A 26,380-nucleotide genomic window follows, 5' to 3' on the forward strand; every position below is an offset into this window, starting at 1 on the left:
GATCTGAAAGGGTCCAAGATTTCTTAGGTATCAGAACTGTACAAAGAAATGTTAAAGAACCCAAAAACCCAGTAAATTACAGTCCAGCCTGGGCCTCTACACTTTTGCCAAGTTCCCTAGGTGATTGTGGCACCAACCAATGTTTGAGAACCATGTTTAGATTAATAATTTTCCTGAATGATTCTTAAAAGAAGGTAATCACTTGTTAGCTTTTATAACTCTCAACTGGAAAGTGTCCTACAAAGATATTCCAAATTGGTAGACCTTTGCTTGTCTCTTGTAACCTATTTATAACACTAATAGTCTATCCAAATTATACATGATCCTCCTCTTATGCCATAAGACTCTGAAATCTACTTCATAATGGTATAGAAACATTTTGTTGATCTATCTTTTCAGATACACATTTTCTTCTAATTTTATCTCCCTTCTTGACATCTACTTCCTTATCTTGTCTCATTGCTTCTTACAATGATGTGAAGTTGGAGTTCCACTTCCAACTCACAGTGGAATTCTAGGATTTCATAAAAATTTAAGTTGCAATTGTATTCTAGCTTTGAAAAAAATGAAATGTGTTCCAAAATTGATATGGTTACCTGTTTTCTTTCCCAAACTCTCAGTTTCATGTCACTGGGTCCCTTTAAGGAAGAAAAGTAGGATTATCTTCTCCCGAATCTGCTTGGTTTTCACTCCATAGATGATTGGATTGAGTGCAGGAGGAATGGCTACATAGAGGTTGGCAATCAATATGTGGAAGGAGTGAGGAATATTGTGACCACAATGGTGAGTGAGGACAGAGAATATGGCTGGTATGTAGAATATAAGCTGACACAAACATGGGAGCCCCATGTGTTGAGGGCTTTCTGGCGGGCATCATGGGATGGGAGGTTAAAGACAGCACGAAGAATGAGAGTGTAGGAGATGCCAGTGAGGATCAGGTCTGATGTAACAGTCATTACAGGCACAGCAAAACCATACCAGATGTTGATGGAGATGTCTGCACAGGCGAGTTGGGCAATGCCTATGTGCTCACAGTATGTGTGTGGAATGATGAGTGTTTGGCAGAAAGGCAGTCGCTTTACTAGGAACATGCATGGGAAGATGATACAGAAGCTCCTGCTGACAATACCCATTACAATCTTAGTAATAACCTGACGGGTGAGAATAGTGTTATATCTTAGGGGGAAGCAAATAGCAATATAGTGATCAAATGCCATGGCCAGCAGGGTGGCAGAATCCATGGCAAAGCTATAGTGGAGAAAAAACATCTGAGTAAGACATCCAGGAAAGGTGATTTCCTAAGGACCCAGCCAGAACATGCTGAATGTTTTGGGTACACGTGTTAGACAGGATGAGAACTGTAGCCGCCAGCATGGAGAGGAAAAAGAACATGGGCTCATGAAGGCTGCGCTCCATGGAAATAAGATAGAGAAGGACACTATTGCCTGCGAGAGCCACAAGGTAAATGATAAAGAAGGGAATCCTGATCCAGATGTGGAAGTGCTCCAGTCCTGGGATTCCCAGCAGGATGAATGAACCTGGATTCATGAAGCTGGTCAAGTTGAACATGGTCATCATGATCTTGGATAGGTTGTGTCTCACAGACTGAAAATGAAAAGGTCATGACTGATTGTTAACATTATCTTCAGACATGCATCTCTGAGCCTTCTCCTGTATCATCTGCTCACTTTCAGTTCTAGAAAGTGATAAACTATCCTTATCTTCTCTTTACTCATAAATATTTGCAAAGTTTTTAGTCACAATTTTAAGTCATAATAGAAGTGGTAGCTAAATAATTTTTCCCAGAGATACAAGTCATGTAACTCTAAAGCAAGTCCTGCCTGGCTACCAGCAACTCAGGAAATTTTATAAGAAAATATGTGCAAAAATAATATTAGGCAAAGAAACATCATTGGTGAGGGATTTGGAAAAAAGTTCAGTGTAAAGCCCAAGGGTCACAAGGGGCTGAAAAGATAGGCTTAATATATGAAACCAAAGCAGACCATGCAGTCTCTTCTTTATTCTTCTCTACACCTTACAAACATAAAGAGAAGACAAAGAAAATTCTTCTACAAAATCTAAGATTGAGGTCGTTTACTCCGCCACTTCAGATATGCCCAGGTTGGAAAAGTTTTGAAGATCAGACATTCTCCAGTAACTTACTATGTCAGATTTGTCTTGCTGAAAGAATAGAACCCGCTTTTTAATCCTGGAAAACTACCCCAGCAGAGGGAACCCAGTCTCCTGGCAGCACTATGCAATGATCTTCTTGACCCTATCTAATCTGTAAAATTACTCAGTCTTATGAAACTTCATCAAACAGTTGAGCCTTTCTTCCAAGCTGTCTTATTTTGTGACATGACACAGAAATTTTTTACTCCAACTTCAGTATTCACTTGTTTTTCTACTTGTTCTTTTTTAATACATTATTTTATTTATGTACTAATATTTATTGATGGCTGCACTGGGTTTTCATTTCTGCATGGGCTTTTTGTGTGGTGAGTGATGTGCATCAGCTTCTAATTGCAATGGCTTCTCTTCCCATGGAGCATGGGCTCTAAGGTGCACTGGCTCCAGTAGTTCTGGCACATGGGCTTAGCTGCTCTGCAGCATGTTAAATCTTCCCAAATCTCCTGCACTGGCAAGTGGATTCTTTACCATTGAGCCACCAGGGAATGAGCCACCCTTTTCTACCTGTTCTTGAGTGTTGGTATTTCTCAGTGCTCTGTCCATGTCTGTTGCTTCCTAGGTTGACAAACTCCACATGGGTAATATCTCCAAACACCATGACTTTAACTGTGACTCCTATGTTGAAGACTGTTGAGTTTATAATTTTGAAAATATTCTTCTCCTCAGTCTTGGAACTAGTTAGCTTATACTTTTTGCAACTAGTTACCCTATGCCTGCCATCTTCACTTAAAAACCTCACAAGTGCACCCAACTCAGTATGTTCCAAACTACCACATTTCTCTTCTCCTTGCCCCGGATCTGTTTCTCCTATAATGTTTTTCAACTCAGCAACTAATCGTGTAATACCATCAATTTCTATATCTAAAAGCCTTGAAATTATCTTAGTCATAGCTCCCTCATATCAGTCACCCTATTCATCTTTCAATTAACCCATTGCCGGCATTGATTCCCTGAGTATCTGTATATTATATCCACTTTTTACTACCCATGTATTGACTGCTCTGTCTTATACCATCATTTCCCACCAAGACTTCTGCATAGGCTAACTCAAACATACTTAATATTCCTTGAAAAATTAAAGGCAGATGTGATGCAGGGTCTCTCCTAACCAGTGAGTAAAAGGAAGTGGAAAGATTGTAATTCCAGATAGAAATGCTTAGGCTGGCAGTCAGGAGCAGTGTCAATATCATCTGTGCTCAAATCTAGGTAGGATCCATTTCATTAAAAATAGATTCAGTTAAAAAAAAAAATTCAGTTACAGGAGAGACCAATGCACAGAGAAGTAAAATTACACAGGAGGCAGTAAATCACACAACAAAAAATAGCATAATTAAAGATCAATTCAAATGAGAAATACAAAATTCTGTTAATATATATATTTATGTAGCACAGAGACCTCTACTTAATATTCTGTAATGGCCTATATGGGAAAAGAATCTTCTAAAAAAGTAGTAGAGATATGTATAACAATAATGTATTATGAGAGATGAAAAGTAGACGCTGATATGAGAAGCCATCTGTCTTCTATAAAGCCAGATATCAAAGAGATTTACAAAATACAAATGTTGTCATAAAAAAAAGTTTATTTAAGGTATTTTTAGAAATGACTACAGTAAAGTCCTTTGACTCAGTGGGAAAATTGACAATAATTATAAACAAAATCATGTAAAAATAAATTCTAATCTTTAACACATATGTAGAATATTCTGTCTCATAAATAGTTAAACTCGATATAAAACAAGGATGTGGTATACTCTAGGGTTAGAAAAGTCATAAATACTGATTATATCATTGATGTCCAACTCTGTTAAGGGCTGAGGAAAGAAGAACTATTATAACTATTTTACAAGGGTTTACTGTGTAACATTCTTAGAAACTCACTTGGCAATATGTTTCAAAACATAAAATGTGCATATTCATTGCCCCAGAGTAGTTCCAACTAAGGAATATTTCCAAAGATTCAGTTAAACAAATTTTAAAAAATGGCATGAAGATATTCATAGTAGTAACATTTAATCTAAAATTTGAGTGAAATTATAATATAAAAATATGAAAATTGAAAGGGTGACACAAGTTTAACTTTTAATATGGAAATGACTTTAACATTTACAATCTCTTTGTACAATGGAAGAATATAGAGTTGAGGAAAAGAATAAGGTAAAGCTATGTTTATGGGAATTAAAAGATGCCAAAATATATTTATGTGGTAAAAGATTGCAATATAATGTTATTATGTTAATGTTGATTTGGTGTTCATGGTATTTGCATTCAAAAGGCTGGAGGAATATACATCAACTATTTTAAGCAATATTTCTCAAATTAAAGGTAAGGTGAGGAAAGAAATTTGAACTTTTAACTTCATATGTATGTAATTTGTTTTATAAAATGAGCTTTTATAAAAATAAAATATTAAGAAATAATTACTTCCAGTTATTTTATTATAACAAAATCCACTTAAGATTTATATTTAAAGGGTAATATAATTTCAGAATATATTTAAAATTAATATAATACATGTTAGGAACATATTAAATGATAATAAATGAGTCCTATATTATTTATGAGTTAAGGATAAAATGGCATGATTAACTTCAATATACTTATTAAGTATATAAATATAAAAATGAATTAAATAAACATAAATAAATTACATAGCATAATGATGGCTCACGAATAAATATGCCCAAAGAGCAAAATATATAGATGCTAAATGAGTCATAACTTGAATACTATATGCGATTGGAGGAGTCAAAAATCAGTGAGAAAATACAGAATTATTCCACAGATAGTTTGACAATTATTTATTGTCTATTGTAGAAAAAATGTAGCTAGATTCACAACTCACACTAACTATAACAAAATTCCTCCTGAATCAAAAAAGTACATGTAAATCAAGTCACAATTAAACCTCTAAATTTTATTTAAAAGGTATGTATCTAAAATCCATATAAGAATGCTTTTAAGAAATACATTTAGGTAAATAAGTAAGCAACAAACATTAAATAAAGAAGGAAGACAAAATGTAGATATAGCACAATCTCACTAAATGGCAAAACTTCCAAAAGTATTAGATGCTGCTTTAATATTCAAAATTTTAGTCTTAAACTCACTTTCAAGTGAATGAGAAATACTATAATATGAATAGTATAAATATTATCTTTTGCTCCATAACTTGATATTATGTCAAAAATTGGAAACTAATTATTTTAAAAAGAGAAACATACAGTAAATGTAATCAATTGAATTAAGTCTCTAAAAGCATGAGAAAGACGTAAGCATGATTAGAATCAAGATAAAAATACTCTCTAATGATAAAAATATATATTTTCTAACAATAGTGATACTTTAAAAATTAATTCTAATGTTTTGACAAGTAAAGTAAATCGATGATACACAGGAAAATACAAATTAACAAATATGATTCATGGATAATAATAAAACCTGAATAAACAATTTACATGAAATAAAAAGAAAGGTTGGCAGAGCTCTGTCTCTCTCCAAATAGTGCCCAGACTAAATTTAATCAACAGTATCATTTGATATTACTTTTAAAGACAAGATATTTTATGTAGGATACAATTGATTTCTGAGCATATAGGAAGCCAGAAAAATCTAGGTTTTTTTGAAGACCATTATAACTATTTTATAAACTTTGAAACAGTAAAATTCTTTTAAGTCCTAATGTGTGCCCAGATGGAAAGAGAACATATTGTGTAAAAAGCACTAGAGTGTGATAATTGCGGCAGTGAGGTGGACAATGGAGACCTGAACGAATGTCACAGAGGAGATTAATACATTTCTTTCAGAAACAGAAGACAGGATTGGTAAAATGTGTCAATTGATAGAGGAGTGAAGGAAAGAGTAGTAAAGAAACATCACCGTTCTTTCATCTCTTTAATCTTGAAGCAAAGTTTTTCTTGTGTTCTCTTGTCTTCTGCTTTGTCTCCTGGCATTACAGAGTGATTGGAAAGATTATTCAAAATATTCCCATTTGTTTTCTATCTAATAAGGTAAGCAAATGGATATCAATTTGAAGACACACATTAACTGGTTGTGTGACTAGTATCCACATCTATACATCTCTTACTGGCATACCTCATAACTGAAGAATCTGTATACAGCTCTTGATTTTCTACCTAATCAGGCCCCATGGCTTTACTGACACCACTGTCATCATGTAGTTCCTCGATGCCACTTTAAAGACCCTCAGTGATTTCTTTTGTTCAGTCTGAAACAAGTAATATATTAACTAACACCAGATTCCAAGTGGCAAAGGCCATAAAGTGTCTCCCATGTCAAAAGGAAGATAACTTTGGTCTACCAAATACGTCACCCTCAATATGACTTTCAGTTTCTGAGAATATTTTTGTCTGAATTATTTTGCACCTAAGTCTGATCTTGGACATTTCTCAGCTTAATAGACTCTCCTTCTCTAGGTAACTTCTACTCATCTACGGTACACAGCAAGCTTTCCTGAACAATACTCAAATTAGATCATATTCCCAGGTGTATTCCTGGCACTTCATACTACCCAAACAGAACATTTATCACATTTTATTTAGCTTTCTCCTTTAATAAATGCTAAACTTTAAGAGGACAGATATCATGTCTGCTAATTTAATTGTTTTACCTCTAATCAGTGTCTGCTGTAGAGCATTCAATAAATATTTGTTGAATAAATGAGTGACCGAGTGGTCCTGTTGGTCTTCACTTGCCTTGATTTCATCATGAACACAGTTTACTCAAGTACCCACCCTACCAATCACCTTCTTCTCCCTCAATCTGGTACCCTCACAACCTACCAAAACACAACAAGTTCCTACACTTCAACTCTGAAAATGGAAGATCTAGAAAAGCATGAAAATTTGCTTCTCATATTAAATACTTCTAAACCAGGTAAAGACTCCCACCAAAAGACCTAGGAAAACCAGACACTACAAACCACTGAGCTGGTCTGGAAGGTAGGACAGAGCTAGATGAGAAAAATTAGTAGAATGTTGCTCACCTACCTCCAAAGTAGATAACAATGGAAAGATCCCTGCCTTTACATTTTCATACTTTGTTGAAACTGTCCTGTAGCCACTATGATGCATTCTTTTTAATAATCAGTACTGTCTCTGTCTTTGATTACAGTCCTTCTCATGACAGAATCCTAAATAGAATCTTGTCTTCAGCACGCATTCTAGTCCCACCTTATTTCACTGGTTTGCGACTGATTGCTGAGCATCTTCTTCCTCTCCTAAGGTTAGGTATATTGCAATGACATGTCCTATATCTCCACATGCTGTTTCCTCCAGCACTAAGTTAAATATGGGATAGGTCCTTCCATACCACCTTGATCGTGAAATATTATAATCTATGCCTTATGATTTTTTTTTTTTTTTTATGCTGTGTGCTTTTGTGAAGATCTCCCTTCTGTCCCTTTTGAGAAAGGAGATATTCATGGTTGGTCCATGGGTTACAGAAAGACTGTTTTAAGACTCATTTCAGAAAGTAACCATTCACCTCTATTATGTATTTATTTGTGCCCCTCCATGGTGTGTAGGACAGGTGGATATCTTAGTGCTTGCTCCATCATCCTACAAAACAGGACACATTCAAAAGCGCATTCACAAATATAAACCCACGTTTACACAAAATATCCTAAGTCTCTCAGGTGGTGTGCTATGCTGTGCTAGTCTCTCAATCATGTCCAACTCTTTGTGACCCCATGGACTATTGCCTGTCAGGCTCCTCTGTCCATGGGGATTCTCCAAGCAAGAATACTGGAGTGGGTTGCCATGCCCTCCTCCAGGGGATCTTTCCAACCCAGAGATCGAACCCAGGTCTTCTGCATTGCAGGCAGATTCTTTACCATCTGAGCTACCACGGAAGCCCAAAAATACTGGAGTGGGTAGCCTATCCCTTCTCCAAGGGATCTTCCTGACTTAGGAATTGAACTGGGGTCTCCTGCATTGCAAGCAGATTGTTTACCAGCTGAGCTACCAGGGAAGCCCCTGAGGCAGCATATCAAACTTTAATTTCCAAATGGTGGGCCCCAGTTGGTTATAACCATTCCTAAGTCTATCATGACCATTTACTCTCTTTAAATTTCTTTTAAATATCCTTAGCACTTAACAGGAGAAGGCAATGGCAACCCACTCCAATACTTTTGCCTGGAAAATCCCATGGACAGAGGAGCCTGGTGGGCTGCAGTCCATAGGGTCGCTAAAAGTCAGACACGACTGAGCGACTTCACTTTCACTTTTCACTTTCATGCATTGGAGAAGGAAATGGCAACCCATTCCAGTGTTCTTGCCTGGAGAATCCCAGGGACGAGGGAGCCTGGTGGGCTGCCGTCTATGGGGTCGCACAGAGTTGGACACGACTGAAGCGACTTAGCAGCAGCACTTAACATTTTTACTTTTCAGAAAAATCTAGAAACATTTTGGGGAAAGCAATAGGAGAGGGACTCAGAATTAAGCTTCTAATAGATAATTCTTTTTCATGTCATACTCTTACCATAAATATCATGTCTATTAATAGAATCTTATTCAAAGTTCTAATCTTGGCCTTTCCTTTTTCCTAGGGCCCACTCTTTCCCCACTTCCCTCTCAACACCTCCGTTTCTCACCAGCTTTATTCCCTGCTGAGTGAAACTCAATAAAGTTTACCACTGGTTGATACCTTGAAAGTCCTGGTTCTGGAACTGTTTTGCAAAGTCAGGGTAAGAACCGAAGACTGTAGAAACACAGCAATCAAAAAATGGATCAGAGGGGGAAAAAAAGCAGTCCCAGGGTTAGTGAGAATAGGCAAAACAACAAGGGAGAAAGACATAGGACCATGCTTACAATAGAGAAGGACAAACAAAATCTGGAGGACTGGAGTGCAAAAGTACTTCCCTTGTCCTCTCCAGGGATTAGAGACAAGTTAGAAGAGGACCTCTAAACCAGAGGGAAGTATGGGTCTCAGGTCCCAAGGCCCCAGGCCAATCTAGGGCAGGAGCCAGGATCCAGCCAAATTAACACTTTCCCAGCTTAGGAACTGACACCTCTGCTTTTACGAGTTGTGGCTTGGTAATTCTGGAATCTAGGATGGTAGCATACCTGCGTTTCAGTGGGGTTTTGACTTAGCTTGATTAGTAATTTGATAAAGAAACTCTGCCATGCCTCCTAAAACTTCTGGTGCAGAGAATGTTTCATTTTATTTTGAATCCCTTGTTTCATAGCAGATAATCAAAAAATGTCTGTTAAATTGGAATGCATCTACTTCTAGCCTTAGACTATAAAATGCTGAAAACAATTCTCACTGTGGCTGCCATTTTCCCAGGTGGGAAGATATTTCTAAAAAGAAATGTCTTTTTAGACATTTACTTCAGTGTTCAGTCTTGCTTGGCAATTCTGTCCATCTTCCATCAGTTGAGAATCATCACTTTGGGTTCAACTCATTATTTAGATTGCAAGCTAGTAATTCCTTGTTAATGTGGTGCAGATCTCTAACACAAAGTGTAGGTTTGAAGATCATAGATAGCCAGTGTAGGTATAGTCTATTGGTATAGACTTCCAATAGGAAGACCTTCAATACGACTGCCCGTCAGCTCAATGAGGTAGTCTACTTTCACTGTCTAGTGGTCAAAATCTGTAATTTATCCCTTGTTCCATTCATCTCTTCCTTTGTGCTCTAATACAATATGTAAACTGTTCTGGAAATGTTCAGTTTCCACAACTATGGCAAGGTAATAACTTGGAAAAGATTAAAGAACAGCTTTGATGAATAAGTGGAAAAACAGCTAGTACCTTACTGTGGACAAAATGTCTTTTTCTGTGACTCCATAAATCCATCATGCAAAATAGGGATTTCATTCATTAAGCAAAAATCATTTTCTTCAGCAAATACTTATTGCATACCTGTAATGAACTAGGAGCTTTGCAAGTGATAGGAATGTGATAGAAAAAAGGCAGAAACTAACCTGGTCCTCAATGACATAGTTATGTATACTAGCAATCATCTTATTAAACTCATGATAAGTCCTGAAATAAAAAGGACTTTGTGCAATGAGAATGTATACAATAGATACTAATCTAATACACAGAGTTAAAGGAGGAATAGCTGAGGAAGGATTTTCAAATGAAGCCTGAAAAGGAATTTCTAAGCAAAGAATAAAGAGAAAACACAGGTAGAAAAGACAAGAAGAAATCTGATACATCTGAGAAGCTGAAAGTCAGCAAGTATGGAGGTATATTGTCTTACTTTATTAATGGTAATATCAATGTGCCCTGTGGGATCATTTTTTCCAACTTCTTCAAAATGTAAGGCTAACTTTGTTTTTCTGGAATATCTTTTGTCAACTGAGCGTGTAAGAGAGACAGTTGGTTTTAGGACAAATTGCATTTAGGATAAACAAACAATAACTAAAATGATACGCTATGGGATCTAAACTGGATAGAGGAGAAAGGAAAAGCAAGAGACAATGGCATGAAGGAAGGGGTTCCTGATGAATTTTGTGTATGCATGAAACCTTTATGGAGAACACATGGTGCATCAGGTATTTTTATAAGACAGGGTGTAAGAAGAGGCCTAGGTCTAAGTTTCTGCCTTCAAGGAATTCATAATATAGGAGTAGATTGATAAATAATAAGCAAATAAGTATGATGGTTTGTGAGACTGCTCTGAATAAAACAGTCCTTGCATGGTGTCTCTTCTAAACTCTCTAAAGTGTGTAGCAGACAAAAAGAAAAAAAAAAAAAGTCAATACACACATATACAAAGGATCTTATTTTAGAATGTCAGTTTTACTCTGTACTTCTTATTTACTGTGAAGGAATTTAATTTGTTCATATTGATTAAAAGCATGGCTTCTTTTTTTTTTAATTTTATTTTATTTTTAAACTTTACATAATTGTATTAGTTTTGCCAAATATCAAAATGAATCCGCCACAGGTATACATGGCTTCTTTATAAGTTGAGATTTCAGAACAGTCGGTTTTATCCTGGGACACTTTCTTAAGAGAAGGGATGACTCCTACCCAAATCCACCCAACATGCATTCTACCTGCAATGAGTTTGTAATGTTTTGCAAAATAACAGAATATTGAGTATGACAATCCAAAAGAAAAAAAACAAAACATTTTTGAAATTACTTGCTCAAAGAGTCCGGGAAGTGTAAATGAAATGAAAATAAACATAAAGTGTGAATAAATGTAAATTAAGTGCAAGGTTCTGATTTTCATGGAAGATTGCTCTTTTTATTAGTCTTCCACTCCCTGGAGTGATCCTAAGGACAATACTTATTCATGATCTAAAGAAGGAAACTACTGAAGAGTTTCAATGCACAAAGTGACACGATCATATTTGACTTGTAAAATGAACACTTTGGCTTTTATAGAGAAAGTGGTTTGGATGGAACAGGGTTGGAACTCATTTAAAAGGATGATTCTGAAAGGCTCTCAAGAGAGATAAGTAATAGATAAGAGTCCAGAGCAGCTGGCCATGATAAAGGTAAGAATGTGATGTATATACCCACTCTAATGGCTTTTAACCTCTTCAAACTCAAATATTCAACTCAAATACTGAGTTCATTTTGTTGGACAGTGACATAGAAAAAATAAAAGACAAATCACAGGTACCTAGCTTTGGAATTCAGGTTTGAAGTGGTGCTATTTTCAGTACAGAAAGACAGGAAAGGAAGAACACTTTTTATAGAGAAACTTACTGAATTTACAGGTCAGTTTTGGAAAATTAAATTTCTGAAGACTGTGAACCAGTCCAGTGAGTAGCTATCCAAAAAGCAATGGGATAAAAAACACAAAATCAGACAGACTTGGGTTTGGATCTTAAATCTCTATTTGTCTTTTGGTAATCATGTTTCTGTTTCCTCATCTGTGAAATAAATTAATATTCTCTCAAGTTATTTTTAAATTAAATATATTTTCAAAATAATTTAAGTTAAATATTCAAATATAAATTTTTAAGTTAAATATAATTAGTATAAATTAAATTACAGTTGTAAAATATGAGCCAAGGGCAGTGAAAAATTTATTGGAGCACTCAATTGAAGAAAATAGATATAAAAGATAATCCACTTTTTGTAATCTGATATTTGTAAGGAAAATAGCAAAGTAAATGCAATAAAGGGACTAGGACATTGAAGATGGCGGAGGAATAGGATGGGGAGAACACTTTCTCCCCCACAAATTCATCAAAAGAATATTTAAACGCCGAGTAAATTCCACAAAACAACTTCTGAATGCTGGCAGAGGACATCAGGCACCCAGAAAAGCAACCCATTGTCTTCAAAAGGAGAGAGAAGAAATCCAGATCCACCCACCAGAACACTGACACAAGCTTCCCTAACCAAGAAACCTTGACAAGCCACCTGTACAAACCCACACACAGTGAGGAAATGCCACAATAAAGAGAACTCCACATACTGCCAGAATACAGAAAGGACACCCCAAACACAGCAATTTAAACGAGATGAAGAGACCCAGCAGGTAAAGGAATACCCAGCAGGTAAAGAAACAGGATAAATGCCCACCAAACCAAACAAAAGAGGAAGAGATAGGGAATCTACCTGATAAAGAATTCTGAATAATGATAGTGAAATTGATCCAAAATCTTGAAATCAAAATGGAATCACAGATACATAGCCTGGAGATAAGGATTGAGAAGATGCAAGAAAGGATTAACAAGGACCTAGAAGAAATAAAAAAGAGTCAATATATAATGAATAATGCAATAAATGAGATCAAAAACACTCTGGAGGCAAAAAATAGTAGAATAACAGAGACAAAAGATAGGATTAGTGAATTAGAAGATACAATGGTAGAACTAAATGAATCAGAGAGGAAAAAAGAAAAACGAATTAAAAGAAATGAGGATAATCTCAGAGACCTCCAGGAAAATATTAAACGCTACAACATTCGAATCATAGAGGTCCCAGAAGAAGAAGACAAAAGGAAAGACCACGAGAAAATACTTGAGGAGATAATAGTTGAAAACGTCCCTAAAATGGGGAAGGAAATAATCACCCAAGTCCAAGAAACCCAGAGAGTCCCAAACAGGATAAACCCAAGGCGAAACACCCCAAGACACATATTAATCAAATTAACAAAGATCAAACACAAAGAACAAATATTAAAAGCAGCAAGGGAGAAACAACAAATAACACACAAGGGAATTCCCATAAGGATAACAGCTGATCTTTCAATAGAAACTCTCCAAGCCAGGAGGGAATGGCAAGACATACTTAAAGTGATGAAAGAAAATAACCTACAGCCCAGATTATTGTACCCAGCAAGGATCTCATTCAAATATGCAGGAGAAATCAAAAGCTTTACAGACAAGCAAAAGCTGAGAGAATTCAGCACCACCAAACCAGCTCTCCAACAAATATTAAAGGATATTCTCTAGACAGGAAACACAAAAAGGGTGCATAAATTCAAACCCAAAACAATAAAGTAAATGGCAATGGGATCATACTTATCAATAATTACCTTAAACATAAATGGGTTCAATGCCCCAAGCAAAAGACAAAGACTGGCTGAATGGATACAAAAACAAGACCCCTACATATGTTGTCTACAAGAGACCCACCTCAAAACAGGGGACACATACAGACTGAAAGTGAAGGGCTGGAAAAAGATTTTCCATGCAAATAGAGACCAAAAGAAAGCAGGAGTAGCAATACTCATATCAGATAAAATAGACTTTAAAACAAAGGCTGTGAAAAGAGACAAAGAAGGTCACTACATAATGATCAAAGGATCAATCCAAGAAGATATAACAATTATAAATATATATGCACCCAACATAGGAGCACCACAATATGTAAGACACATACTAACAAGTATGAAAGCAGAAATTAACAATAACACAATAATAGTGGGAGACTTTAATACCCCACTCACACCTATGGATAGATCAACTAAACAGAGAATTAACAAGGATACACAAATTTTAAACGATACAATAGACCAGTTAGACCTAATTGATATCTATAGGACAATTCATTCCAAAACAATGAATTTCACCTTCTTCTCAAGCACACACGGAACCTTCTCCAGGATAGATCACATCCTGGGCCATAAATCTAGCCTTGGTAAATTCAGAAAAATTGAAATCATTCCAAGCATCTTTTCTGACCACAATGCAGTAAGATTAGATCTCAATTACAGGAGAAAAACTATTAAAAATTCCAACATATGGAGGATGAACAACACGCTGCTGAATAACCAACAAATCACAGAAGAAATCAAAAAAGAAATCAAAATTTGCATAGAAATGAACAAAAATGAAAACACAACAACCCAAAACCTGTGGGACACTGTAAAAGCAGTCCTAAGGGGAAAATTCATAGCAATACAGGCATACCTCAAGAAACAAGAAAAAAGTCAAATAAATAATCTAACTCTACACCTAAAGCAACTAGAAAAGGCAGAAATGAAGAACCCCAAGGTTAGTAGAAGGAAAGAAATCTTAAAAATTAGGGCAGAAATAAATGCAAAAGAAACAAAAGAGACCATAGCAAAAATCAACAAAGCCAAAAGCTGGTTCTTTGAAAGGATAAATAAAATTGACAAACCATTAGCCAGACTCGTCAAGAAACAAAGGGAGAAAAATCAAATCAATAAATTTAGAAATGAAAATGGAGAGATCACAACAGACAACACAGAAATACAAAGGATGGTAAGAGACTACTATCAGCAATTATAAGGCAATAAAATGGACAACGGGGAAGAAATGGACAAATTTCTTAGAAAAGTACAACTTTCCAAAACTGGACCAGGAAGAAATAGAAAATCTTAACAGACCCATCACAAGCACGGAGATTGAAACTGTAATCAGAAATCTTCCAGCAAACAAAAGCCCAGGTCCAGATGGCTTCACAGCTGAATTCTACCAAAACTTTAGAGAAGAGCTAACACCTATCCTACTCAAACTCTTTCAGAAAATTGCAGAGGAAGGTAAACTTCCAAACTCATTCTATGAGGCCACCATCACCCTAATACCAAAACCGGACAAAGATGCCACAAAAAAAGAAAACTACAGGCCAATATCACTGATGAACATAGACGCAAAAATCCTTAACAAAATTCTAGCAATCAGAATCCAACAACACATTAAAAAGATCATACACTATGACCAAGTGGGCTTTATCCCAGGGATGTAAGGATTCTTCAATATCTGCAAATCAATCAACATAATACACCACATTAACAAATTGAAAAATAAAAATCATATGATTATCTCAATAGATGCAGAGAAAGCCTTTGACAAAATTCAACATCCATATATGATAAAAACTCTCCAGAAAGCAGGAATAGAAGGAACATACCTCAACATAATAAAAGCTATATATGACAAACCCACAGCAAACATTATCCTCAATGGTGAAAAATTGAAAGCATTTCCTCTAAAGTCAGGAACAAGACAAGGGTGCCCACTTTCACCATTACTATTCAACATAGTTTTGGAAGTTTTGGCCACAGCAATCAGAACAGAAAGAGAAATAAAAGGAATCCAAATTGGAAAAGAAGAAGTAAAACTCTCACTGTTCGCAGATGACATGATCCTCTACATAGAAAACCCTAAAGACGCCACCAGAAAATCACTAGAACTAATCAATGAATATAGTAAAGTTGCAGGATATAAAGTCAACACACAGAAATCCCTTGCATTCCTATACACTAATAATGAGAAAATAGAGAAATTAAGGAAACAATTCCATTCACCATTGCAATGGAAAGAATAAAATACTTAGGAATATATCTACCTAAAGAAACTAAAGAACTATATATAGAAAAGTATAAAACACTGGTGCAAGAAATCAAAGAGGACACTAATAGATGGACAAATATACAATGTTCATGGATTGGAAGAATCAATATAGTGAAAATGAGTATACTACCCAAAGCAATTTATAGATTCAATGCAATCCCTATCAAGCTACCAATGGTATTCTTCACAGAGCTAGAAGAAATAATTTCACAATTTGTATGGAAATACAAAAAACCTCGAATAGCTAAAGCTATCTTGAGAAAGAAGAATGGAACTGGAGGAATCAACCTGCCTGACTTCAGGCTCTACTACAAAGCCACAGTCATCAAGACAGTATGGTACTGGCACAAAGACAGAAATATAGATCAATGGAACAAAATAGAAAGCCCAGAGATAAATCCACGCACATATGGACACCTTATCTTTGACAAGGAGGCAAGAATATACAATGGATTAAAGACAATCTCTTTAACAAGTGGTGCTGGGAAAACTGGTCAACTACTTGTAAAAGAATGAAACTAGAACACTTTCTAACACCATACACAAAAATAAACTCAAAATGGATTAAAGATCTCAACATAAGACCAGAAACTATAAAAATCCTAGAGGAGAACATAGGCAAAACACTCTCCGACATACATCACAGCAGGATCCTCTATGACCCACCTCCCAGAATATTGGAAATAAAAGCAAAAATAAACAAATGGGACCTAATTAAACTTAAAAGCTTCTGCACAACAAAGGAAACTATAAGCATGGTGAAAAGACAGCCTTCAGAATGGGAGAAAATAATAGCAAATGAAGCAACTGACAAACAACTAATCTCAAAAATATACAAGCAACTCCTATAGCTCAATTCCAGAAAAATAAATGACCCAATCAAAAAATGGGCCAAAGAACTAAATAGACATTTCTCTAAAGAAGACATACAGGTGGCTAACAAACACATGAAAAGATGCTCAACATCACTCATTATCAGAGAAATGCAAATCAAAACCACAATGAGGTACCGTTTCACGCCAGTCAGAATGGCTGCGATCCAAAAGTCTACAAGCAATAAATGCTGGAGAGGGTGTGGAGAAAAGGGAACCCTCTTACACTGTTGGTGGGAATGCAAACTAGTACAGCCACTATGGAGAACAGTGTGGAGATTCCTTAGAAAACTGGAAATAGAACTGCCTTATGATCCAGCAATCCCACTGCTGGGCATACACACTGAGGAAACCAGAAGGGAAAGAGACACGTGTACCCCAATGTTCATCGCAGCACTGTTTATAATAGCCAGGACATGGAAGCAACCTAGATGTCCATCAGCAGATGAATGGATAAGAAAGCAGTGGAACATGTACACAATGGAGTATTACTCAGCCATTAAAAAGAATACATTTGAATCAGTTCTAATAAGGTGGATGAAACTGGAGCCTATTATACAGAGTGAAGTAAGCCAGAAAGAAAAACACCAATACAATATACTAACACATATATATGGAATTTAGAAAGATGGTAACAATAACCCTGTATACGAGACAGCAAAAGAGACACTGATATATAGAACAGTCTTTTGGACTCTGTGGGAGAGGGAGAGGGTGGAATGATTTGGGAGAATGGCATTGAAACATGTATAATATCATGTATGAAACGAGTCTCCAGTCCAGTTTCGATGCACAATACTGGATGCTTGGGGCTGGTGCACTGGGACTACCCAGAGGGACCTTATGGGGATGGAGGAGGGAGGAGGGAGGGAGGAGGGTTCAGGATGGGAAACACATGTATACCTGTGGCATATTCATTTTGATCTATGGCATTTGATATATTCATTTTGATCTATGGCATTGATATATCATTTTGATATATGGCAAAACCAATACAATATTGTAAAGTTAAATAAAATAAAATAAAAAGAAATTTTTAAAAAAGCAATAAAGGACAGAGGAGGAGGAATTAATAATGTATAGAATCAAGACTGAAGTGTGAACCCCTAAGTTTGTTAGTTGTAGTAGAAAGAATTAATAGTTAAAAAGGCAGGAGGCTTTGCCTTTGATTAAAATACTGGGAAACACAGGGATAGGTTGCATGTTAGGAAGTATCTAGCCATCAAATCTCAAAATCAGGAATAGGAAATATATAAACCTTACTCTTACTGCTGTTCTGTACCCATCATTAGTTTCTCCATACAAGTAGTGAGAAAAGCTAAATCAAGAAAATCTTTGATTTTCTAGAAGTCCCAAAGACTTTATTTCTCCCCTCTCCCTCATGCTTATACTTTTATTACATGAGTAGAACTCTAAAATTTCAAGTAAATAGTAGATACAACTTTATTTTATGTCTCCCAATGTTATGCAAAATTTTATCTTATCAGTATTACCTAAATTTCTCCTTCAGTGATGCTTCCCACTCATTGTGTCTTCTTCAAAGTAAAGAGGAGAACAAATTTGTCCTGAATCTTCTTGGTCTTCACTCCATACACTACAGGATTTAGAGCAGGAGGGATGGCCACGTAGAAGTTGGCAAATAAGATGAGCATATTTCGAGGTACACTGTGCCCAAAGCGATGGGCGAGGATGGAAAAGGCAGCAGGTGTGTAAAAGATGAGGATGACACAGACATGTGAACCACAGGTGCCGAGTGCCTTTTGGCGGGCACCCTGGGATGAGAGATGAAAGACAGCACGGAGGATGAAGATATAGGAGACAGCAATAAAGATCACATCTGAGGCAACAGTCATGACAGGCACTGAAAATCCATACCAGATGTTGATGGAGATGTCAGTGGAGGAAAGCCTAGCAACACCTATATGCTCACAGTATGTGTGGGGGATGATTCGTGTTCCACAGAAAGGCAACCGCTTCAGCAGAAAGACATCTGGCAAGATGACCGAGAAACTCCTCACAACAATGACCACCACAAGCTTGATAATCACCTGAGGAGCTAGGATGCTGGTGTATCTCAAGGGGAAGCAGATAGCCACATAGCGATCCAGTGCCATAGTCAGCAGGATGGCTGAGTCTACTACAAAGCTGAAGTGGAGGAAGAACATTTGGGCGAGACAACCAGTGAAAGTTATTTCCTGGGAGCCAAGCCAGAGGTTACTGAGCAGTTTGGGCACCGTGTCAGTAGACAAGATGAGGTCCGTGGTGGCCAGCAGAGAGAGGAAGAAAAACATGGGCTCATGGAGGCTGTCCTCAACAACAATGAGGTAGAGGAGAGTACCATTGCCCACAATAGCCAGACCATAGATGACACAAAAGGGAATCCCGATCCAGACGTGAAACTTCTCCAGGCCAGGTATTCCAGCAAGGATAAAGGAACCAGGATTGTAACAGCTCAAGTTATACATGGTCTTTTCAGTCTGGGATGCACTGGTTTTTGAGCCCTGAGGACAAATCAGCTGTCAGAATATGTCATGAAAGATAACAATTCCACTCTGGTGGTGAGCACTCTGGTGGTGAGCTGTTGAGGACAGCAGCTGTCACATTCAGCGTTCCTCTATGAGAAGTACCTTCTCCCCTGGATGAACTAGCATCTATAGAATTGACTTGTTATTCCCCCTTTGCTTTGCCGTTGGCCCCACTTCATTTCTTTATGCATTTGTTAATAAACCATGTGAAATAGTTACTTTTGTAGGTCAGCAATTTCATATGATTAAACCTAAATAATCATGCCCCTTTAACCAATGGAGAATATTTAGGATAGGCATAGGTTCAAATGAAGAAATAAGTTATATATGAGGAGGAAGAAGGAGACATGTATGAGGGAGACAGAGAGGAAGAGAGAGAAAAAAATAGAAAAATATTAAAATTATTAAATGGGATGTGACAAGACAAAAAGGGAGTAATTGACCTGTAAGGAGTAAATATTATGTCTTAGACACTGGGTTTGATAAAATAAGCTGAGGTATTTTAATAAAGTAGCAGAAAAATAATGACAGGGGTGAAGAAAAAGAAAGGACATATTCCAGTGTGTGTGTACTATGGGAGGTTTGTTACACAGAGATTGAAATACAGTTCAGATTAAGGTATGCTTACTGGGATGTGAATATTAAGAAAAGGGATGGGGACTCAGTCATGTCTGACTCTTTGCTACCCCATAAACTGTAGCCCACCAGGCTCCACTGTCCATGGGATTATCCCAGCAAGAATACTGGACCAGGTTGCCATTACCTACTCCAAAGGATCTTCCCAAACCGGGGATCAAACTTGAGTCTCCTATATCTCTTGCATTGGCAGGCAGATTCTTTACCACTGTGCCACCTGGGAAGCCCTTAAGAGAAGGCTTCTGTCAGGAAATGCACAAGATAAGTGAGCAACATTTTTGTGACTCAGAGAGCAGTGAGCTCAGAGGATAATTTATGACTTCAGGGGCAATGCCCTAAGCTTTGGAGGATCTGCTTCCTAACATAAACTGGGGAGACACCTCTACTCATCTGTGGTCTGGGAATGCCTCCATACTAGATATCAGCCAGAGTGATTTAACCTAGGCAAAATCAAGTGGAGTCTATTTTCACCTCCAAGAGATGAAATAAAGACTAATAAAGTTTTGATCAGTGTTTTCATTTTCTAATCTGCCAGTACTTGAACTGCAAATCCATCTTTGGGAATCTTCAGTTCACCCATATAGAGCCGGCCTTTAAGATAACTTTTGTATTGGAAATATCCCTCGAGTTTTAACTCTATTCTGTGATCTATTTTATAAAGTACTTTTGAAAAGAGAATCAGAACACTGTTACCAGGAAGCACAGCATCAGAAAGACCCAGCACAACATGAGCCATCTTTAGGCCAGTTTCGGAGAGGTTTAGTTCTTATACTCCGTCACGTATTTACAAAGTCATTCAAAAAGTTTTTAAGGAAGGAAGTGGATTTTGTGGACAACCTATAACAGCTCTGTATCACTGAATTTGTCAGTTTTCTAGAGTTTTGTGGGCAAGGAGGCAGAAGTGGATTGAGCCATGTAGAATTTTGAGATATCTCTTTCCTACTCCTGCTCAAAGCTTTATATAGTGAGCTTCTCACAAGGGATGGTTTTGGTTGTTGCAAGAGCCCTGGATTAGCCTAAGTGAACAAAGTAACTACTTAGGAGGAATGTAACTAGTCCCCACTGTCCAAAGACAGCTCTCTGCCACTTAAATATATTCTATTTTTTTTTAAGGCTGCTTTACTTAAAACAATAATAATAATAATTTCACTTATTTTTCACTGTGCTGGGTGTTTGTTGCTGCATGGGCTTTTCTCTAGTTATGGAGAGCAGAGGCTGCTCTCTAGTTTCGGCCTGTGGGTTTCTCATTGCTATGGCTTCTCTTTTTGTGGAGCATGGGCTCTAGGTTGTGTGGGCTTCAGCAGTTGCCGCAGATGAGCTCAATAGTGACGGCTCCTGGGCTCTAGAGCACAGACTGAATAGTTGTGGTACATGGGCATGTGGAATCTTCCCAGACCTCTTGCGTTGCAGGTGGATTCTTTACCACTAAGCCACCAGGGAAGCCCAAGAATACATATTCTAAATTACTCCTCCAGATCTAATGCAGACTGAACTCCTACAGGCACTGAACTTTTTAGAATAAAGAAAACAACAGACCTTGCAAAATCCTCCCTTAAAAAGATGGTGACATCATCTCTTGTAGCATGAAAAATAAATAGACCAAGAAAGCTCAAAAATGTAACTGTAAATTTAAGCTAGATTGCAACTCAGTCCTTTGGAGGATAAATTCACTGCCTTCTGAAAAGAAGCACATTTCCTCAGGGTCACAGGGGAAAAAAATTATAATAAAAGGAGAAAATAAACCCCTAATCATTAAAACTACAAAAGGGAGTCAAAAAAGAAACATCCAAACCAGTCTGCTGCCTTAGTCAAAATCATTTGACTGACCTCAGCCTTTTACCCAGAGAGCTCTTCTTTGCTTATGAATCCTCTGCCATTACCGGTCACAGTACTTGGGAACATCTTCCTCCCAGAGTCATGTCCTCCAGGGCACAGCCTCTACTTGGACACTAAATAAACTCAAGGCTATGTTATTTGATAAAATCACAGAGCCAGTGTAACATTTTTCTTCTTTCTAGTTAATTATAGTTTTCAACTCACCAAACTCTGTCTTCTGTCTCTTGCTTCACAGAAATAGTAGGAAGTTTCAATTTAAAGGAAGAAAGCAACATTTTAGGCTGGAAGAGATTCTGAAAGAGATGAAAGAAAACACTTATGCATTTTCTTATATCCCCAGGAGACAGAACATAAGTTATATCCCCTCCATTTCCCATTCCCAGGCAAGGAATAGAATCAAACGTATTAACTTCTCTCCCTTGAGATGGAATGAAGTTTGATGGTTTCAGTACGCTGTGGATATTGGATCCCTGAGAGATTCAGTCTAAAAAATTCAGTCTGTTGAGACAGAATTCTCATAGGCCTAAGAATGTTCCTGTACTTTTGGCTTTCATTAATTAGTCTAGTTGTATAAACTTGGATAAATATTGTAGGTTTACACTTAAAAGCTTCCCTGATGGCTCAGTTGGTAGAGTCTACCTGCAATGTGGGAGACCTAGGTTCAATCCCTGGGTGGGGAAGATCCCCTGCAGAAGGAAATTGCAACCCACTTCAGTATTCTTGTCTGGGAAATTCCACAGACAGAGGACCCTGGTGGGCTGCAGTCCATGGGGTCACAAAGAGTCAGACACAAATGAGTGACTAACACTTTCACTTTTCTTTACACTTAAAATTTTCTAGTCTTGATATTGGAATATAAGTGCTCCAACTTTTTCTTCCAAAAATTTTGAACCATTCCTGGCACTTTGCATTACCATGATAGCTTTAAAAGCAATTTCTGAACTTACAAGAACACATACACACACACTCTGAGTTTTTATCTTGAATGCATGGAATCTGTACATTCATATGGAACTACTTTATATGTTTATAATACTGTATATTTGTATTATAAGTAGTATAAATATGATATATGACTGAATCAATGTAGTCTTTTGATTTCCTCAATAAACAAATACCCTTTTTTTGGTTGGATGCGGAATACTTTTTTCCTATTTGCTAAAACAAATTTGTGCTTAAAATAGCACAAATTTACTATCTTATAGTTTTGTAATTCAAAATTCTTGCATATGTGTCACTGGGCCAAAATCAAGGGATTAAGATGACTGTGTTCCATTCTGAAAGTTCTAGAAGGTAATCTGTTCACTAGCTTTTTCTAGCATCTAGTCCCTTTCCTCCATCTTCAAAGCCAGCAATGTTCCATATTCACACTTCACTCTGACTTTTCTCTTCTGCCTTCCTCTTCTTTTTGATGATAGCCTTTCTGGTGAAGGTGACATGATATCTCATTGCAGTTTTAATTTACATTTCTCTGATGACTAGCAATGTTGAACACCTTTTCATGTGCCTATTGGCCATCTGTATATCTTCTGAAACATGTCTCTTGAGGCTTTGTGCTCAGTTTTTTTTTTTACATGTAATTTATTTTTAATTGGAGGACAATTGTTTTACAATGTTGTGTTGGTTTCTGCCACACATCAATATGTATCAGCCATAGATATATACGTGTCTCTTCCTCCCCCCACCTCGCTTGAATCTCCCTCCCACCTCTCACTCCATACCACCCCCTAAGGTTATCACAGAGCACCTGGTTTGTGCTCCTCTCATCATACAGCACATTCCCAGTAGCTTTCTGTTTTACATATGGTAATGTGTATGTGTCAATGTCACTTGCAATTCATCCCACTCTCTCCCTCCCTAGTGTCCATAAGTCTGTTCTCTCTGTGTCTCCTTTGCTGCCCTGAAAATAGTTTCAGCCTACCTTTAAATTGGATTGTTTTGATACTGAGTTGTATGAGCTGCTTATATTAATATTAATACATTTTGGATATTAACACCTTATCAGACATACAATTTGTAAAAATCTTCTTTCATTTCTAGGTTGTATTTCATTTTGTCAGTAGTTCCCTTTGCTACAAAAAGTTTTAAGTTAGGTCCCATTTGTTTATTTTTGCTTTTTTTTCTTTGACTTAAGAGCGCTCAGTAGCTCAGTCGTGTGATCCCCATGGACTCTAGCCTGACAGATGCCTCTGTCCATGAAATTTTCCAATTAAGAATACTGGAGAGGGTTGCCATTTCCTACTTCAAGGGATCTTCCCCACCCAGGGATTGAACCCACATCTCCTGCATTGCAGGAAGATTCTTTACCACTGTGCCACCTGGGAAGCCCCAGAACAGATTCCCCCAAAATATCGCTACAATTTGTCAGTGTTCTGCCTATGTTTTTTTCTGATATTTTTATGGTTTCAAGTCTTATTGTTAGTCTTTAATCCATTATGAGTTTATTTTTGTATATGAGAAAGTGTTCTAACTTCATTCTTTTATATGTAAGCTGTCCAGTTTTTCCCAGCACCACTTATTGAAGAGACTGCTTTTTTCTCCATTGTATATGCTTGCCTCTTTGCCATAGATTAATTGACCACAGTGCCAGGAATTATTTTGGGCAATCAGTTATGACCCTGGCAATCAGTTATATCCCATTGATAGGTGTATCTCCTATTGTACAGAAATGTTATGTTCTCATCCACAGAAATGGCAATATTTGATTTACCTGTGGGATTATGGAAGGTCACGTGAACTATGGTAAAATTATAGAGTTGGGTTGGGTTGGGTTAGGGCGGGCTTCTCTTGTGGCTCAGCTCATAAAGAATCTATCTGCAATGTGGGAGACCTTGGTTTGATCCCTGGGTTGGGAAGATGCCCTGAAGAAAGGAAAGGCTACCCCCTCCATGGATTGTGAATTCCATGGGCTCACAAAGAGTCGGACAGGACTGAGCAACTTTCACTTTCACTTTTGGATTAGAGCGATGATGTAGTTTTATTTGAGACATTTTGAATGGGCTCTATAGAATAACTTCAGTGCAAAGACAATGTTTGTTGTGTTGGGAGGGAAAACATGGGTCTCAAAACATGAGACCAACTAGAAAATGAAAAATTCTGAAAGATGCTGAGAACAAGGTGGCTTGATAATACTGTGATGTCTCCTTATCCCAGTAGCATTACACATCTGTTAGCTCTGAAATGATTTTTTAAAAATTCACAATATTAAATATAAGCAAAGGAATCAGCACTATAATCTATTTTTTTCCAGATTATGGTGAAGTAGTGAACTGGTGAAAGAAAGGATGAACCAAGTTCCTGGTCACTCCCCATAAAAACGATCACATCATCAGCACATAGTGTCGGGCTTCCCTCTCCCTACCCACACTTAGAAATGGAGTCTTCTCCTAAGGTTTTCTCCATCACATGAATCCCACAGACACCCTCCGGGGCAGCATGCCTCACCATTAAACACTCATAGTATGTCTGTCAAATCAGGAGTTCAAAATACTCTCTTCTGTTCCTTTGGGAAAGTTTCTGGCTACTTCAGAGTCAAGGTCTCACCCCTGGAGAAAACAAAAATTGATCCCCACACTGTTGAGTTTTACTTCTACTCCATTTATGCACTTGAACTGTCTTCTTGGAAACCCTTGGAAAGGGAAGAGTGGATGCCTGACCTTGGAGGCAGAGAAATGTGCTCGTGTCCCAGTTACCTTTGGGTGATTTGAGATAATCTTTACCTGTCAGAAAGACAGTTTTCTTTTCAAAATGAAATCATTAACCTCTCCCTCTCTTCCTCCTTGAGATAATATGAAATTATATGAAATGATAAATTTAATAAAACTTTGGTGCCTAAAAAACTTAATTTGTGGAATCACTGCATAGATATGTGTTCCCAGGAAGATGTCAGAATGTGATGTAGCTGGATCAGGCTCCTGGGTGTTTGTGACATATCTGATATGAGAACAAAGTCTAGAGTCTCCAAGTCTTCAAAGGCTGCTCCCTTATAGGGAGGTTCTCAGAACAGCATGATATTTCATGATCTCTGGGAATAATTAGAAACCACTGGAAAAGAAGACATTATGAACACTAAATGAATAGGGGACTGCATCTCATGTGTTTGTAAAGAGTCTGATGCTGACACATTTGGTGTGCAAATTCACACCAAATGGTACTTTTCCATTCTGGTGCCTAAATTATGTGGCTAAGATGAATCAACTCTTTGCAGCAAGGACAAAATATTCCTTAAGATTCAAGTCTGTTTTTGGGAATCTAAACAGAAAGATAATAAAAAACTGTATCTCTTTTATTCCCAGAGCAGAAAGTTAAATATAAAGGAGTTGTCTCTAATTCTAGGTGCTTCACAGGTAAAGACTCAACTTTCACATGATAAACCAGTTCAGTTCAGTTCAGTTGAGTCATTCAGTCATGTCCGACTCTTTGGGACCCCATGAATCGCAGCACACCAGGCCTCCCTGTCCATCACAAACTCCTGTAGTTCACTCAGACTCACGCTCACCGAGTAAGTGATGCCATCCAGCCATCTCATCCTCTGTCATCCCTTCTCCTCCTGCCCCCAATCCC

General features: G+C 37.3%; 1 protein-coding gene and 1 pseudogene across 1 annotated transcript; both read right to left on the reverse strand.

The window, feature by feature from the left end:
* OR52H7P (olfactory receptor family 52 subfamily H member 7, pseudogene) lies at positions 628–1,578 on the reverse strand (annotated as a pseudogene).
* On the reverse strand, positions 18,344–19,285 carry OR52H9 (olfactory receptor family 52 subfamily H member 9). Its single transcript, NM_001390537.1, has one exon. The coding sequence runs from the start codon at positions 19,283–19,285 to the stop codon at positions 18,344–18,346; it is 942 nt and encodes a 313-aa protein (NP_001377466.1).
* Between the last annotated feature and the right edge of the window lie 7,095 nt (positions 19,286–26,380).

This window comes from Bos taurus, chromosome 15, assembly GCF_002263795.3.
Source record: "Bos taurus isolate L1 Dominette 01449 registration number 42190680 breed Hereford chromosome 15, ARS-UCD2.0, whole genome shotgun sequence".
Taxonomy (NCBI): Eukaryota; Metazoa; Chordata; class Mammalia; order Artiodactyla; family Bovidae; genus Bos; species Bos taurus.

Bases quoted from the DNA above. Each gene is read 5' to 3' on its own strand.
- OR52H9 (NM_001390537.1), bottom strand. From the start codon at position 19,285: ATGTATAACTTGAGCTGTTACAATCCTGGTTCCTTTATCCTTGCTGGA.